Source organism: Zygosaccharomyces rouxii (assembly GCF_000026365.1).
Source record: "Zygosaccharomyces rouxii strain CBS732 chromosome G complete sequence".
Classification (NCBI taxonomy): Eukaryota; Fungi; Ascomycota; class Saccharomycetes; order Saccharomycetales; family Saccharomycetaceae; genus Zygosaccharomyces; species Zygosaccharomyces rouxii.
Genome location: NC_012996.1, coordinates 1,296,030 through 1,311,479, shown reverse-complemented (window position 1 = coordinate 1,311,479; position 15,450 = coordinate 1,296,030). Strand labels below are relative to the sequence as shown.

At 38.3% G+C, this 15,450-nt stretch overlaps 7 protein-coding genes and 1 non-coding gene across 8 annotated transcripts; 4 read left to right on the top strand and 4 right to left on the bottom strand.

Annotated features, from left to right (window-relative positions):
* Positions 1 to 499: 499 nt before the first annotated feature.
* On the top strand, positions 500 to 3,118 carry HMS1 (Hms1p; the record flags this gene model as incomplete). The annotated part of the gene is made up of 1 exon (XM_002498629.1): positions 500 to 3,118. One exon carries the CDS (start codon positions 500 to 502, stop codon positions 3,116 to 3,118), a length of 2,619 nt encoding a protein of 872 aa, XP_002498674.1.
* Positions 3,119 to 3,693: 575 nt separating this feature from the next.
* Positions 3,694 to 6,081, bottom strand: ZYRO0G15950g (uncharacterized protein; the record flags this gene model as incomplete). The annotated part of the gene is made up of 1 exon (XM_002498628.1): positions 3,694 to 6,081. One exon carries the CDS (start codon positions 6,079 to 6,081, stop codon positions 3,694 to 3,696), a length of 2,388 nt encoding a protein of 795 aa, XP_002498673.1.
* Positions 6,082 to 6,851: 770 nt separating this feature from the next.
* Positions 6,852 to 6,922, bottom strand: ZYRO0G15928r. The gene has a single exon. It is a non-coding gene; the product is annotated as a tRNA-Gly (tRNA).
* Positions 6,923 to 7,220: 298 nt separating this feature from the next.
* Positions 7,221 to 8,930, bottom strand: DFG16 (Dfg16p; the record flags this gene model as incomplete). Its single annotated transcript, XM_002498627.1, has 1 exon — positions 7,221 to 8,930. The coding sequence occupies one exon, from the start codon at positions 8,928 to 8,930 to the stop codon at positions 7,221 to 7,223; it is 1,710 nt and encodes a 569-aa protein (XP_002498672.1).
* Positions 8,931 to 9,304: 374 nt separating this feature from the next.
* On the top strand, positions 9,305 to 10,897 carry EXG2 (glucan exo-1,3-beta-glucosidase; the record flags this gene model as incomplete). Its single annotated transcript, XM_002498626.1, has 1 exon — positions 9,305 to 10,897. One exon carries the CDS (start codon positions 9,305 to 9,307, stop codon positions 10,895 to 10,897), a length of 1,593 nt encoding a protein of 530 aa, XP_002498671.1.
* A 204-nt stretch (positions 10,898 to 11,101) lies between these two features.
* On the top strand, positions 11,102 to 11,569 carry SWM1 (Swm1p; the record flags this gene model as incomplete). The annotated part of the gene is made up of 1 exon (XM_002498625.1): positions 11,102 to 11,569. One exon carries the CDS (start codon positions 11,102 to 11,104, stop codon positions 11,567 to 11,569), a length of 468 nt encoding a protein of 155 aa, XP_002498670.1.
* Positions 11,570 to 11,628: 59 nt separating this feature from the next.
* On the bottom strand, positions 11,629 to 12,210 carry ZYRO0G15840g (Hsp20/alpha crystallin family protein; the record flags this gene model as incomplete). Its single annotated transcript, XM_002498624.1, has 1 exon — positions 11,629 to 12,210. One exon carries the CDS (start codon positions 12,208 to 12,210, stop codon positions 11,629 to 11,631), a length of 582 nt encoding a protein of 193 aa, XP_002498669.1.
* Positions 12,211 to 12,964: 754 nt separating this feature from the next.
* On the top strand, positions 12,965 to 15,397 carry HSP78 (chaperone ATPase HSP78; the record flags this gene model as incomplete). The annotated part of the gene is made up of 1 exon (XM_002498623.1): positions 12,965 to 15,397. One exon carries the CDS (start codon positions 12,965 to 12,967, stop codon positions 15,395 to 15,397), a length of 2,433 nt encoding a protein of 810 aa, XP_002498668.1.
* Between the last annotated feature and the right edge of the window lie 53 nt (positions 15,398 to 15,450).

The window sequence follows — 15,450 nt, the reverse complement described above, 5'->3', positions numbered from 1 at the left end:
TACGTTTGCAAGGGTTCGGCACTATGATCTTACTTTTGATCAAGTGAACACTGTGGTAGCTATGCCAATCGAGATAGTGTCCGATTAAGATAGGTAGTACCGGACAACAAACTCTCACAAAATTGATGTTACCCTCCTTACGTACGATATGATATATTCCATCCGGGTAACGGGCCCTGGAAAGAAATTTGAAATAAAATTTCCCTAAAAAAGAAACGACGAAAAGAGTAACACCAGAATTTTTCCTTCGAAGACTCAAATGATAATATAGCTACAAGACACCAGAAATAAACTAATAACATACATAGAACTGGTAGGAAACAAGAAATACTAGTAGTTGTATTAGAGGAAACCTATTAGTGTTAGAGGTTGTATATCAAACAGAGAATCTGACAGAAGATTAGAGATAAAGTTCAGGGTATAATTTTACGTTTCTAAGCAGGAAAGGAGTCGTTGTCAGGAAGGAAAGAAAAGTAAGGAGTAAGAGTCACCAATTAAAATGAACGAGGCAGACGTGTTTTTACAAGCTCTGCAAGGTGGTGATTCAAATTCAGGAGATCCGTTTATGCTGTTTGGCTCTGGTTCTAATTCGGTCTCTGAAGTTGATAAGCTTCCCGGAAATTTCGAAAATAGTCAGGGTCCATCGCCGAAGGATAGAGGACCTTCTAATCAATTTGAGCCAATGTCGCTGACACCTGAATCGTACCATTCGTTCTATGAAGATCCTAGCAGTGCGAACATGTCGTTTCAGTTTCAGCAGCAACCTCAACAATTGCAGCAACCGCAGCAGCAGAATTTCTCAAGAAATTCTATTTTTGATGTGAACGGTTTTGAAAAACCACAGCAGCAATCCCAAGGTGACGACGCATTTGCGCTTGGGAGGCCCAATAATGGATATGTGAAGTCAGAATTTTCACCAAAGCTAAGTTCTGGAACAGATGATAATAAGTCAAATAATGGCGGTGTTGGCAGTATTGATGGTGACGGTGATGTTGATGGTGAGTCTGACGATTTGGTAAAAGATGAATTTGGATTTAATCTAGATGAGACACCATCAACTGAAGAATTTTCTAAAATTACTACGAAAAGTGGTAAAGTCATCAAGAAGAGGAAGGAAAAAACTTCACACAATGTTATTGAGAAGAAATACAGAACGAATATTAATGATAAAATCTTCCAACTTCGAGCGATTGTCCCCGCTTTACGTGTTGCTTATAAACGTCATGCTGGTATTCCTGTTGTTTCTAAGGATTTAGCTGATCTAGACGGGTTGCAACCAGCTCGTAAATTAAACAAGGCCTCCATCCTTATGAAAACAATCGAATACATAACGTATTTGGAAAACAAATGTGATAATTACATGAATGAAAATAAAATGCTAAAGAATAATATTCCAACACCGCAAAGCACACGCTCACATTCTTTGCCACAACAACAACAGCAGCAGCAACAACAGCGTCAGCAGCCACAGTCAAGTTCGAGACAAACAGTCGAATCTGCAATGGGTGCAGGTTTCGGGCAATTTGGCTCTCCGATGTATAGCACAATACCAACTTCTTCATCCGCTGCCAATGGTATTAGTACCGACGGTACTGCTACCGCCGCTACTACCACCAGCAGTACTAACGACTTTCAATCTTCGTCAGAATTTGATCCACAATCTGTGGAGGAAGATGATAACAATAATGGTGATTTTACTTCGAAATTGCTCATGGGTTGTTTTGGTGTTTCTATGGGTGCTCAAGCTTTTGGTGGTGACGGTGGTGAAATGGGATCGGCAAGAGCCCTATTCGCTATGCCAATTTTCCATTTTTCACCAAAGACAGGATTTGTCGTTTCCAATTCAAACGGTGTGGTTAACCTACAGGCTTCCATCTTTGCTCTTCTAAAAATAATCCTCGTATTGGCAACATTTGTTCATTTGACCAGGTGCTTTTTCTTCTCAAATTCGAGTAAATCTAAAAAACAGGATATTCATAATGACACCATTTCAACCGTCCCTTATAAAGATACAGTAGCGTTTGATAACGAAGATCATTTGAAAGAAACCTTGAAAAAAACACTGGTATTGAACAAACTGAAATATAAACACAATTCTATGGAAAGAATTGAATCTAAAATTGCTGGATGCTTCGCATTAACTTTATATTTCAAAGATTCTAAATTGCCATGGAGTTATATGAGTGGGAGATATGTGCAGAATAAATGGCAAGAAATTAAGGATCAAGTGGTCAAAGCTAATCAAAAGAGTCAAGGTACTTTAAGCTCAGGTTTAGAATGGGAAATGATCACAAATGTTTCCACTAGTCAAATGAATTTGACTTTGAATAACGAAAAACTTTTAAACCATCTATCTTCTACGCGTCACGAATACGAATTCAAAGAATTCCTATCATTGATAAACACATTCATTTTAAACGATACAAAGGAGTCACTTCTAAGAGAATTTTTAGATCAAATTTCAAGCTCTGGATCAACAAATAATGATACCAGACAACAAATAGCTATCAAATTTTGTGACAACCATGTTGCTGAAAGTAAATTGTTGCAGTCAATGCCAGAGGATCATGAAGTAATCAACTGTTTGATCAGACCTACTAGAAGTGCATGCGAAAAACTATTGAAACTGGTAAAGATAAATAACGAATCGCCTTCAGAACATTCTTTGGAAGAGCAGTTAGTTCTTTACAGTTCAGTAATGAGATATTTTATCGCCAATGAGAAATTCTCACAATGCACTACATGGTTACAAAATAAACCATTGCACCATTTAAACCAGCTGGATTCCAAAGAATTATCTTTTGTAAGTTTCACAGCATTGTTTTTGATGGTTAATGATATTATGCAGAATTTGGATTTTTTCAAAGGAGAACTTACCGTTTTGGAATCACTGTATAAGGAATTGCGAATCTGGTTAGGACGTGAAAGCGGTAACGCTCTTGGATTTGAGGTTAGATCAAGATTGATTGATTATTGTATAGACCAAGCTTTGGTCTGTGGGTCGCTGGCGAACGAAGATATGAGTGATGGAAGTACGGATTTAGAGTTTGACGTTTCAGAAGATGAACAAGAACAACCAGGGGAAATAAATCACGTGAATGAAGAGGTAGTGTGTTAATCGATGTTGTAGGAATTGTTTTATGATTTACTATGATTATCAGTATTATTATTACTATCGTTTTATTATTTAGGCAATGCAAAATTGGAAAAATAAAACAAACAGTGGAAGAATATGCGTTTCGAACGATACAGGAAGGTGAACTTATATTAAAGATTATCAATTAAAACAAATATGTAGGCAATGGTATCTAGTCCATACAGCTTTGTAAAATCGATTCTTTGTCATGGTATGGTATAATGTTACAATATTGTGTTCCGCTACCTCCGCTACCTCGTCTGGAAAACGAACAAAGAATTTTAATGTACGGGAGCGTAAACCTACAGAGAAATTTACGAACAAGATGCAAAATCTATCACAATAAGTGTCCCACTAAACAATTCTTGGTAGCCATTTTGCAAACGGCCGTCAATGAAATTTTCCTTAAAACTAGTACAGAATAAAAAATAACAAACATAAAAAATAAAATAAAAGAAATGGTAGGCCACAAATCATAAGACCTGTTCTTTTTTCACCTAAAAAAAATGTCTAACCTTAACTGCTTTTGTATAACCCGAGTTTTCATTGCTCCTCACTTAGAAATCTGGCCAAGCTAAACAAGAGTCAACGATTAGAACAACACCGTTAACGCCCATTTCCACACTCTTGACATCGTGAAATTCCCTGTCCTTTAATGAAGCAACAGAGAAAGAACCATAGTCGTTTTTGATCAAAATGTCATCAAGGGCAACTGTAACGTTATCGTTGCCTGCATTTTGATTTTCCATAGCCACACTACGAGTATATTTCACATAACGAGGAAAGGAAGTATCTTCACTTTCCTCCTTAGAATAGGAGCTACTATTGTCAGAGAGGATCACATGGGATCTAACAAAATCGAGAATGTTTCCTTGAATAGCGGCATCAATTTCCTCCTCGCTAGAACCCGCCTGTTCTAAGGCCTCAATGTTACGAGGAAATTCCCAAGGCTTCTTATCTAACTGAGCAATTGCCTCATTAGTAGGAGCAATGATGATCACATCTTGGTTAGTATCAGCTAGTTGGTTAACAAATGGGACATCTTCTCTCACATAGCTGTAGAAAAGATCAACATCATTTAGCAAATTAAAAACAGAATCCAAATCCATGGATCTAAAGTTCTCCTTTATATCAAAACTCGCTTGTTGGGGAGAACTCGCATCCCTCTTATAGATCTTTCCCAAAGTTTGTAAATCTTGCTTTGCAGCATCACCAAAGATGTTTGCATCACGCTTGTGGAAAATGTCATGCAGAATAGAGCCCGCTTCCTCAGCCTTGTCTTCACGCTTGAAGATATCATGCAAAACCTCACTGGCCTTTTCAGCACTATCCTTAGCATCTCTCTTGTGGAAGATGTCATGCAAAATAGAACCAGCCTCTTGAGCCTTGTCTTCACGCTTGAAAATGCCCTTTAGAACTTCGTCGGCCTTTTCTGCACTGTCCTTGGCGTCCCTCTTATGAAAGATATCATGCAAAACTTCACCAGCCTTTTCTGCACCATCCTTAGCATCTCTCTTGAAAATGTCATGTAAAACTTCACCAGCCTTTTCTGCACCGTCCTTAGCGTCCCTCTTGAAAATGTCATGTAACACTTCATCGGCCTTTTCAACGCCATCCTTGGCATCTCTCTTATGGAAGATGTCATGCAAGACTTCACCGGCTTTTTCAGCACTATCCTTAGCATCTCTCTTGTGGAAGATGTCATGCAAAATAGAACCAGCCTCTTGAGCCTTGTCTTCACGCTTGAAAATGCCCTTTAGAACTTCGTCGGCCTTCTCTGCACTGTCCTTGGCGTCCCTCTTATGAAAGATATCATGCAAAACTTCACCAGCCTTTTCTGCACCATCCTTAGCATCTCTCTTGAAAATGTCATGTAAAACTTCACCAGCCTTTTCTGCACCGTCCTTAGCGTCCCTCTTGAAAATGTCATGTAACACTTCATCGGCCTTTTCAACGCCATCCTTGGCATCTCTCTTATGGAAGATGTCATGCAAGACTTCACCGGCCTTTTCTGCGCCATCCTTAGCATCCCTCTTGTAGATCTTTCCCAAAGTTTGTAAGTCTTGCTTTGCGGCATCACCAAAAATGTTTGCATCACGCTTATGGAAAATGTCATGTAGAATAGAACCTGCTTCCTCAGCCTTGTCTTCACGCTTGAAGATATCATGCAGAACCTCACTGGCCTTTTCTGCGCCATCCTTGGCGTCTCTCTTGTGAAAGATATCATGCAAAATAGAACCAGCCTCTTGAGCCTTGTCTTCACGCTTGAAAATGCCCTTTAAAACTTCGTCGGCCTTCTCTGCACTGTCCTTGGCGTCTCTCTTGTGAAAGATATCATGCAAAACTTCACCAGCCTTTTCTGCACCATCCTTAGCATCTCTCTTGAAAATGTCATGTAAGACTTCACCGGCTTTTTCTGCGCCATCCTTAGCGTCCCTCTTGAAAATGTCATGCAACACTTCATCGGCCTTTTCAGCACCATCCTTGGCATCTCTCTTGTAGATCTTTCCCAAAGTTTGTAAGTCTTGCTTTGCAGCATCACCAAAGATGTTTGCATCACGTTTGTGGAAGATGTCATGTAGGATAGAGCCTGCTTCCTCAGCCTTGTCTTCACGCTTGAAGATATCATGCAAAACTTCATTAGCTTTATCCAAACCATCCTCACGGGTATAAATGTCTTCCAAAGTGTTCAACAAATTTGCATCAGCTTCGGCATCACGCTTGTGGAAAATATCATTAACGATGGATAGACCTTCATGAGCTTTTTCAGCCCCACTTTTATCTCTTGTATCCAACTCAACAGTGTCAGGACTCAAGGTACGACGTACTTTACCGTCAGAATCCTTGTATTCATCAAATGAAACAGTATTTTTACCAACTGCCAATGAGCAGAGTAAACCGTACACGGCTAGGGCTGCCATGCTAATATGACGACTTTGAACCATTGTTTTTCTAATTAGTTTTACAGTAGTGCTCCCAAACAATTAAAGATTAATCAACGAAAGGTATAAGTTCTATCTTAACGGGAGTTTATATCAAAGTCGGTAAAAATGACAGAAATAACCCAGAAATTCAAATAAAAACAATTGTCTTCGAATCGATAAATGGATCTTTTCTATTTCGAATAAATTTAACGCTATATGCCGATTGTTAAGTACAACTTAGCTTAGAGGTTCTGATAGAGGATCGTTTATACTAAGAGTTTAAGAAGCCTCCTTGTCTCTAACTGGCATCGCAATAAGGAAAACACTCCTTTTTTACATAAAGCAGAAAAAGAATAGTTCGAGATATTACCCGGTTAAGAATTTTTGAGAAAATTACCCCATGTGGGAGAGTAATTTCCCGTTGAGGAAATATAGGGTTCTAATAATGTGGCTTAGATCTACAAGGTGGAAAGGGTCCTACGTTCGAAGCTCGGAGAGAGAACAGCAAATGTATACACTACGAAAAAAAAAAGTCAGAATTTATCTACTATATATTGTCATATTGAAATCAATCTAGAATATGGCATCAGAAACCTTGTTGCAGATATTCTGAGGTTCCTTCAAAGGCCACAGTGAAAACCTGTAAATGATTTGTGTTTGTTTGAGGTGTAGCTAATAGAACCTTTTAGATCAACGGGAGTGACTTTCCTAAGTAGTATAATGTGTGCGGGGTAAGGATGGTGTTAAGTTCTTGGAAAGGTGATAGCTGAAAAAGTTTAGGAAAAAAGAAATGCGCAAGCCCGGAATCGAACCAGGGGCTCATCGATGGCAACGATGAATTTTACCACTAAACCACTTGCGCTTCGTAGTAATTGTCATATCGTATTTCTTTAGTTCGTTATTACTCTTACTCTTTTACATGTGGACTGTCAATTAAAAGACGGTCATGCAATAAGAACCCTCTATCACAGAAGCTCACATCCAAATTATTCTCAGGATAACTATTTTACTACAATTGCATGTTTCAGGTAATCTTTGGCTCTGTTCTTTTGAAATTTACACCCCTCCGTAATTGAAGTTTCTTTCAATCCGCCTAAACGTGAAATTTCTAAAGCGAGAAAATATATTTGTATGACCATTATCATTACTACATAAAAAGCCTAAACTCCGTTATTATCCTGCAGATCGTATATATAGTTCGTTGCCAATTCAGTCTCTACACTTGTATCATCAGGGGTTCCTGATCCTTCTTCTCCAATAGATACAGCGTGTTTAAAAATTCTGGAACTCTCTTTTCTTTCATGTTTATTGGTACCTGCCAATATATTTAGAAATTTTTGACGAGTGCGTTGAATTGCTTTCCTACGCCTTTTGGATTTTTTCAATTGTGATTCCCATGCCTTTGTCGGGAGTTTGAATCTCAACAATTGCCAACTATTTTCCATTTCTGAGGAATTAGATTTATCATCGGCACCACTACTATTACCGCATGAACTTGATTCTGGAGTTATATCACAACCATAATCACTCGAATTCATCGTTGATGACTCACCCTTTAAATCAGTTTTAACCATGTCGACATCATAAAAGAAACGATCTGAATTTTTAATCTTTCTACCTAAAACAGTCTCTTTACTGACAATCGAATCTCTTTTTTCTAAAACCGTAACTAATCCCCAAACGCTAACTGTAATGACAATTTTGAAAAACTTAATAACTTTATATTTCCATTGGTGACCAGCAGTAACTGTGATGCTGAGATAAATCCTAGTAAAGAACAAAAGGCCGAACATGGATAAATTGTAAATCAAAAGCGGTAAAATTTGATGGTAATCATTCCAAAGACTTTTCCAAATTTGTCTTATTCTACTCTTATTATTAGTAGTAAGTTTCCTTGGCGATAATGTAAATCCAAAATCGTGATAGACAAAATAACATGTTAACCCACAGAAAAGCGAATAAAAGCACAATTCTAACAACATGTATGTTACACGCAACCCAGTATTCCATCGATACCACAGCAAAAGGGCAAAAATTAATTCTTCCAATATTGTAAGCGATAAACCAACCCAAATAATTATTCTATTTCTATTTGATATCATGTTTGGTAACCAACTCCTATCAATCCTATTACAATTTTGAAACATGTAGTAAATTATGGAAATCCAGTTTAAACATGCCAAGGCATTGGTAATTACTTCACCCACACGGTATCCTTGAGATTCAATTATTGTCATCTGGTATTCCGAAGAATCTTGATAATTACCACTATACTGTTTCTTGAAAATTTTTTGTACCGCCATGTTTAAATTAATACTCTCATAGATCGCTGCAAATACCACATATACCATAAGCAAAAATCTTCTACCTGCATGTTGTGGACACCTTTGGAAAAGTAACACCAAGTAGACCATCCACATCCCCACACAAATTGCACATGACGTAAATGCAATCATCAATATACTATCTTTAAAATCATCTTTCTTCAAATAATGATTAGAATCATCAATAACTTCTAATGATCCTACAGTCATAGCAAACTTCCTCAATAGATCTGTGTAGTCCCTTATACCATCAGTATTGTTGGAACAGGTGATAAACAGACTTGGGTTACTCACAGTGAAATTCCTTATCGCAGGCCACGTTCTGTTTTTTAAACTAATAGATCCGCCACTTATTAAGTTTGCAGTACAGTTATTACCATGGGGATCCAGTACAAATTCCTTGATTAACTGTGAAAGCAAATGCGAACTATTCGACAGTAACTCAGGTATATGGCTCGGATCATGATCTAATCCTGCTATCTCACAGACCCCTAACCTGGAATATAACAACACTACCGTTGCAACCACTACTACCCATCTACTCATGGAAATCAACTATCTCACCCAAACGAAAAAACAGAAAAAAAACGGAATAGATCGGAAAAAATCGTCACTACTTAAGTTTAAGACTCGTGAAAACTTTCGTAGTATACTAACTAGACCGATATCAGCTTTATTTCTACCGTTTTATTCAACTTTCTGTTATTCAGTTGTCAAAGGAACTTAATTCAGATGTTCGTCCATTATTGGTCATGCAGGAGAAAAGAAAAATTTTGGGCTTGGCAACCTGACGATATTTTTAATTCTTGGATCTCGGCAAGATAGAAAAAAAGAAGTTTCCATATAAAAGGATAAATATTTATCGGATAACATATTAATATCGGAAGATTAGAAATAGTTTGAGGAATTGTGCACTCTTAATGAGATTTTGGCTCTGTAAAGGAATTTTAGCTATTCTCCTGTGGTGTGAATTGTGTTTATGTGGATCCTCTGCGCCAGATGCCCTCGATGATAGGCTAATAGATGAGACAAATACGACGGGTGAGGTCAAAGGTGTCACTCTTGGTGGATGGTTGGTTACGGAACCCTATATTACTCCTTCACTCTTCGAAGATGCACAGACACTAGCGGATAATGGTACGAGCCACAATAATGACAGCGCAATTGTGGATGAATTTACACTCTGCAAAGTTCTCGGATATGAAGATGCGAAGAAGCTTTTGGAGAAGCACTTTAACAGTTGGATAACGGAAAACGATTTTAAACAGATTCGTGAGGATGGATTTAATTTAGTTAGATTACCTATTGGGTACTGGGCGTGGAAACAGAATCATACAAAGGGGTATTACATCGGAAACGTTACTTACAAGGATCCGTACGTAAGCGACGGATTACAGTTAGAAAAATTGGAACAGGCACTGCAATGGGCTCAGAAATATGGATTACAAGTTTGGATCGATCTGCACGGTGCACCAGGATCGCAGAATGGGTTTGATAATTCAGGTCAGAGAGATCTCTATGCAAAAAAAGTTGGTTGGTTGAAGTTGAACCATACTGAACAGTTGACAAAAGTAATCTGGAATGAAATGTTTGAGCGATATCTGAATAAAGGTTCGAATTCCACCGTAGTCGGTATAGAAATTATTAACGAACCGTTGGCTCCTAAATTGGACCAAGATGCAATGATGAAATCATACTACGTAGCGTTTGATATGTTTAAAAGAAGGCAAGATGATTCTGACAACACCACCTTTGTTATTCATGATGCATTCTTGCCATTAGGCTATTGGGACAAACAATTTGATCCCGATCACAAGGAGGTTATGGGAAAATATTTAAACACAACTCAAACGTTCCACAGAAACCAAATTTTAGTTGATCATCACCATTACGAAGTTTTCACAGATGGCCAACTGGCTGAAAGTCAATGGCAAAGACTTCGTAATATTCAAAATTTTGCACAGTCAATCGGCCAAGAATTGTCACATCATCCTGCAGTCGTTGGCGAATGGTCAGCTGCACTAACAGACTGTGCTAGATGGTTGAACGGTGTTGGTGTTGGTGCTCGCTATGACGGTGGCTATTATAATACAACAAAGTTCCATACGGATGATAAACCGATTGGCAAATGTATTTCACAACAATCAGTAGAGGATTGGCCTAAGGAATACAAAAAACAAGTGAGGCAATTTATAGAAGCTCAATTGTCTTCCTTTTCTGCCCATACCAGTGGGTACATCTTCTGGAATTACAAGACCGAAGGTGCTATTGAATGGGATTATTTAGCATTAAAAAAGCATGGACTTTTCCCGCAGCCTTTAGACAACTACAAATATTTTGAAAAGAACGGATCTATGAGACCATCAGTCTCCAAATCGTTATCACGGCAAGCTACGTCTACGTCCCAGAGTAATAGAAATGCGGGCGTTTCAGATCATATAAACCGCGGACACCAAGATAACTATTTGTGGTTGTTACTAGGGCTTCTGATAACCTTGTGTATCATTTTTTAAGAGAGTCAGACGCAAGACTTCCTGAACTTTTTCGTTACATTTTATCTTATTTTTTTTTTTTTTTTTTTTTTTTTTTTTTTTTTTTTGTTTCTTCGATATTTTACATATGCTATTTACCATAATTTGTGTCGTCAAAATCGCGATGAGCTTAAAGTTCATACGACTTTCGAATCATTGAAGGTTATAACAACAGAATCAGGGCAAATGAGTGGCTACAGAGATTCATATTTCCAGTACCACCATCTATTAGAATCACACCAAGTGTTATACAATGAATGGAATGAAGATGAGTTCCCACCACCTGATGAGCAAGAGATAAATCACAATTACAATAGTAGTGCGCACGATGAAGGAAATGGATCAAATCGACCTGAAGAAACTGGAGAACCCTCTACAAAGACAAGCAAAGTAAGTGGCAATAGTACTAACGTGTATTGGGATTATTTTCATGATGAAGAGGATTGGAATCTCTTCAAAAACGTTCAATTGGAGAGCAATGGTATTGCTACCTTTAACCAGCCGGCGAATCATAGGGCGAACACTTCGAATGATGACAATGGCTCAGGCGAGACAGCAAGCTCCATTACAGGGTCAATTTTCAATCACAGAATTACCAAGCAAGCTATAAAGCATAATAACGATTGGAACGATTTGTCTTTACCGAGACCATAACGATCATATTACAAATTATGTTTTTTCCCTATACACATAATAATTCTCATTTTCAATACTCACTGAGATTCATTTGTGTCTTGCGAAGTGATTTCAATTCTCTTCGTATCCTTTTCTGGTTTTGTTGGTTCCAGTTTAGGAACATCCAATTTCAAGACTCCATTGGTATAGCTGGCCTTGATGTTCTCGACATCAATTTCTGAAGTCTTAGGTAATGTGATCACACGTTTGAAATTACCAGTTCTCACTTCTTTGACACGAACTTTATCCTTGTTCTCTTCGTTGACCACAGATGGCACTTCGCCCGCTACCACAATTTGATTATTCTGCTTGTGGTATTCCAAATTTATGTTTTCCTTTGCTACACCTGGGAGTACTATATTCAATTCATAGTTTTTTTCATGATCCACAATGTCCATGGATGGTGTAATACTTGCTAATGCGGAACTTGGCGCAATCAGCGACCAATCGTTGTCGAACCAATTATCGAGATTGGTGGACAATCTTTGATCTTCGCCGGTAGGGGCCAAATACTTTTCAGGTTCGTAATATCTGAATCCATCTCCAACTAAGAATTTGTTGAAATTCTCCACCTCATTGTTAATGCTGTCGAAAAAGCTGTAATATGGTGCAATTGACATTGTTGTGTTAACTGATGTTTGATAATTGTTAGTCTTGATTGATTTGATCTTTAAAATTCATAATGCTTTACAAAATGATCCTTGAATTTATATCCATTTTCCCTCCAACACTTGGAACAGACTATTAAACTCCAGTATTTTCTAGCACTTATTTTCTGTCATCGCGACACACTGACGCCGAGAAAAAAAAAAAAAAAAAGAAAAAGCTGGTACTCTAAGGAATGCTCAGGAGCGAACTAGTAAACTCTGGAAGAGTCATATCAATTCCGTTTTCTGTAGATTAACCAAGAACCTTTTCCTCATAATTTCAAACTTTATTTGACTTCAGGAATGCGATTTACGTCATTTCCTATGGGTGATTTACATCGCACATCTCTAATAAGTTCCCTGCATTCAAATTTTGATGCGCAGTTCTAATTCGAAAAATGGTTTTCAACATAGTCTAAACAGATAATACTGCCATAGTTTAGAATCTAACATCTCTTCAGTGTTTCGTTATCCAGATATCTGTGATCACATGATTACAAGCCCTAACATGTACCCTACTTAGGGCTTCCGAACTTTCCAGAATATACCAGCAGCCCTAGGGATTAAAACTCAATTTATCAATTTAACTAACGATGAGTTAAGAATAGTATATATAAGGAACGAAGGGTATTCAATACCACCCATCCCGTCCTTCGAGTCATATTTAAGTGTGAAAACAGAGGTACGTTTGCTTAACTCTCTACTTTAAGTGAAGTAATTCCCTATAATGCTAAGACGTATTGAGCGTTCTTCTATAGAACGTCAACTGCAATCGAGGATTGCAAATGCTGCTAAAAGTTCATTAGTTGAAATTCCTCGTGCTTCTAGCTATCCCAGGTTGAGAAAAAATGCATGCAATTTAAATTTAAATTCAAATTCAAGAAGAAATTTTGTAACCGATGCCCTTAATCGTAGATTGGGGTCGTCTTCTAGCTTCCCCATGGGATCAACTATTTCCAAGAGGTTTATCCAAATGAGAATGAATCCAAATCAAGGTGAACAGGAAAAGCCCGCTTTGGAGCAGTTTGGTACCAACTTAACCAAGCTAGCTAAAGAGGGTAAATTGGATCCCGTCATCGGCAGAGATGAAGAGATCGCTAGAGCGGTACAGATTTTATCCAGAAGAACTAAGAACAATCCAGTATTAATTGGTCGTGCCGGTGTTGGTAAGACATCATTGATTGACGGCTTAGCTCAAAGAATTGTTGCTGGGGAAGTCCCAGATTCTTTGAAAGATAAAGAATTGGTAACATTGGATTTAGGATCCCTAATCGCTGGTGCTAAATATAGAGGAGAGTTTGAAGAAAGGTTGAGAAATGTTCTGGATGAAATTGATAAATCCAATGGACAAGTTATTATTTTCATCGATGAAGTGCACATGCTACTTGGTCTCGGTAAGACTGATGGTAGCATGGACGCATCAAATATCTTGAAGCCCAGGTTAGCCAGGGGATTACGTTGTATTTCCGCTACTACTTTGGATGAATACAAGATTATTGAAAAGGATCCTGCATTAAGTAGAAGATTCCAGCCTATTTTGTTGAATGAGCCTAGTGTCGGTGACACCATATCCATCTTAAGAGGTTTAAAGGAGAGGTACGAAGTGCATCACGGTGTTAGAATTACTGATACTGCGTTAGTGTCCGCTGCAGTTTTGTCCAACCGTTATATCACCGATCGTTTCCTACCAGACAAGGCTATTGACCTAGTGGATGAAGCTTGTGCCGTGTTACGTTTACAGCACGAATCTAAGCCTGATGAGATTCAGAGATTGGATCGTTCTATAATGAGAATGCAGATTGAATTAGAATCCTTGAAGAAGGAGACGGATGCATTATCTATAGAGAGAAAAGAAGCCCTACAGAAGGAACTTGATCTAAAGAACGAAGAGTTGGGCAGATTGACTGAGATTTGGGAAGCTGAGAGAGCCAAGATTGAATCTATCAAGAACGCAAAGGCCGATTTGGAAAAGGCGAGAATTGACTTAGAAAAATCTCAAAGAGAAGTGGATTATGCAAAGGCTTCTGAGTTGAGGTACGCTGTGATCCCAGAACTAGAAAGGAAAGTCGCATTGAGTGAAAAGAAAGATGATCCTAATCAAGTCAACCTTTTGCATGATTCAGTTTCTTCAGATGATATTTCAAAAGTGATTGCCAAAATGACCGGTATTCCAGTCCAGACTGTCTTAAAAGGAGACAAGGATCGTCTACTTTACATGGAAAACTCTCTCAAGGAAAGGGTTGTTGGTCAGGATGAAGCTATTAGAGCAATTTCTGATGCTGTCCGGTTACAGAGAGCTGGTTTAACAAGTGAAAAGAGACCAATTGCCAGTTTCATGTTTTTGGGTCCAACAGGTACAGGTAAGACCGAATTGACTAAAGCGCTTGCAGAATTTTTATTTGATAACGAATCCAATGTGATCAGATTTGATATGTCTGAATTCCAAGAGAAACACACGGTATCGCGTTTAATCGGTGCACCTCCGGGTTATGTCATGAGTGAATCTGGTGGTCAATTAACGGAAGCCGTTAGAAGAAAGCCATACTCGGTGGTATTATTCGATGAATTTGAAAAAGCTCATCCAGATGTTTGCAAAATCCTTTTGCAAGTATTGGACGAAGGTAAACTAACCGATTCTCAAGGCCATGTAGTAGACTTCCGTAATACAATTATTGTTATGACGTCCAATGTGGGTCAAGACATTTTGCTTACTGATGAACACGCCAGTGAGGATGGGACCGTTAGCAAAGAAGTCAAGACTAAGGTTATCGAAGCTATGAAGAGATTATATCCACCAGAGTTTATGAATCGTATAGACGAATTATTGGTATTCAACAGGTTGTCTAAGGACGTTCTGAGATCTATTGTGGATATCAGATTGGATGAAATCCAGGAGAGAATTAACGAAAAGAGGATGAAATTGGACCTAACGGACGCTGCCAAGAATTGGTTAACTGATCGTGGGTACGATCCTTTGTATGGTGCAAGGCCTCTTAACAGGTTAATCTACAAGTCTTTGCTAAATCCTATGGCTCTCTACTTGTTGAAGGGTCAATTGAGAGGTGAGGAAACCGTTCATGCAGATGTGGAAGATGGCGAATTGGTCGTTAAACCTAATCATGAGGAAGGCGAAGTTGTTGAAGCAGAGCCTGAGCAATAAATTTGTAAATAATAAAAAGTAATGTGTAAATACTCCGTAGACTGGATTATTTT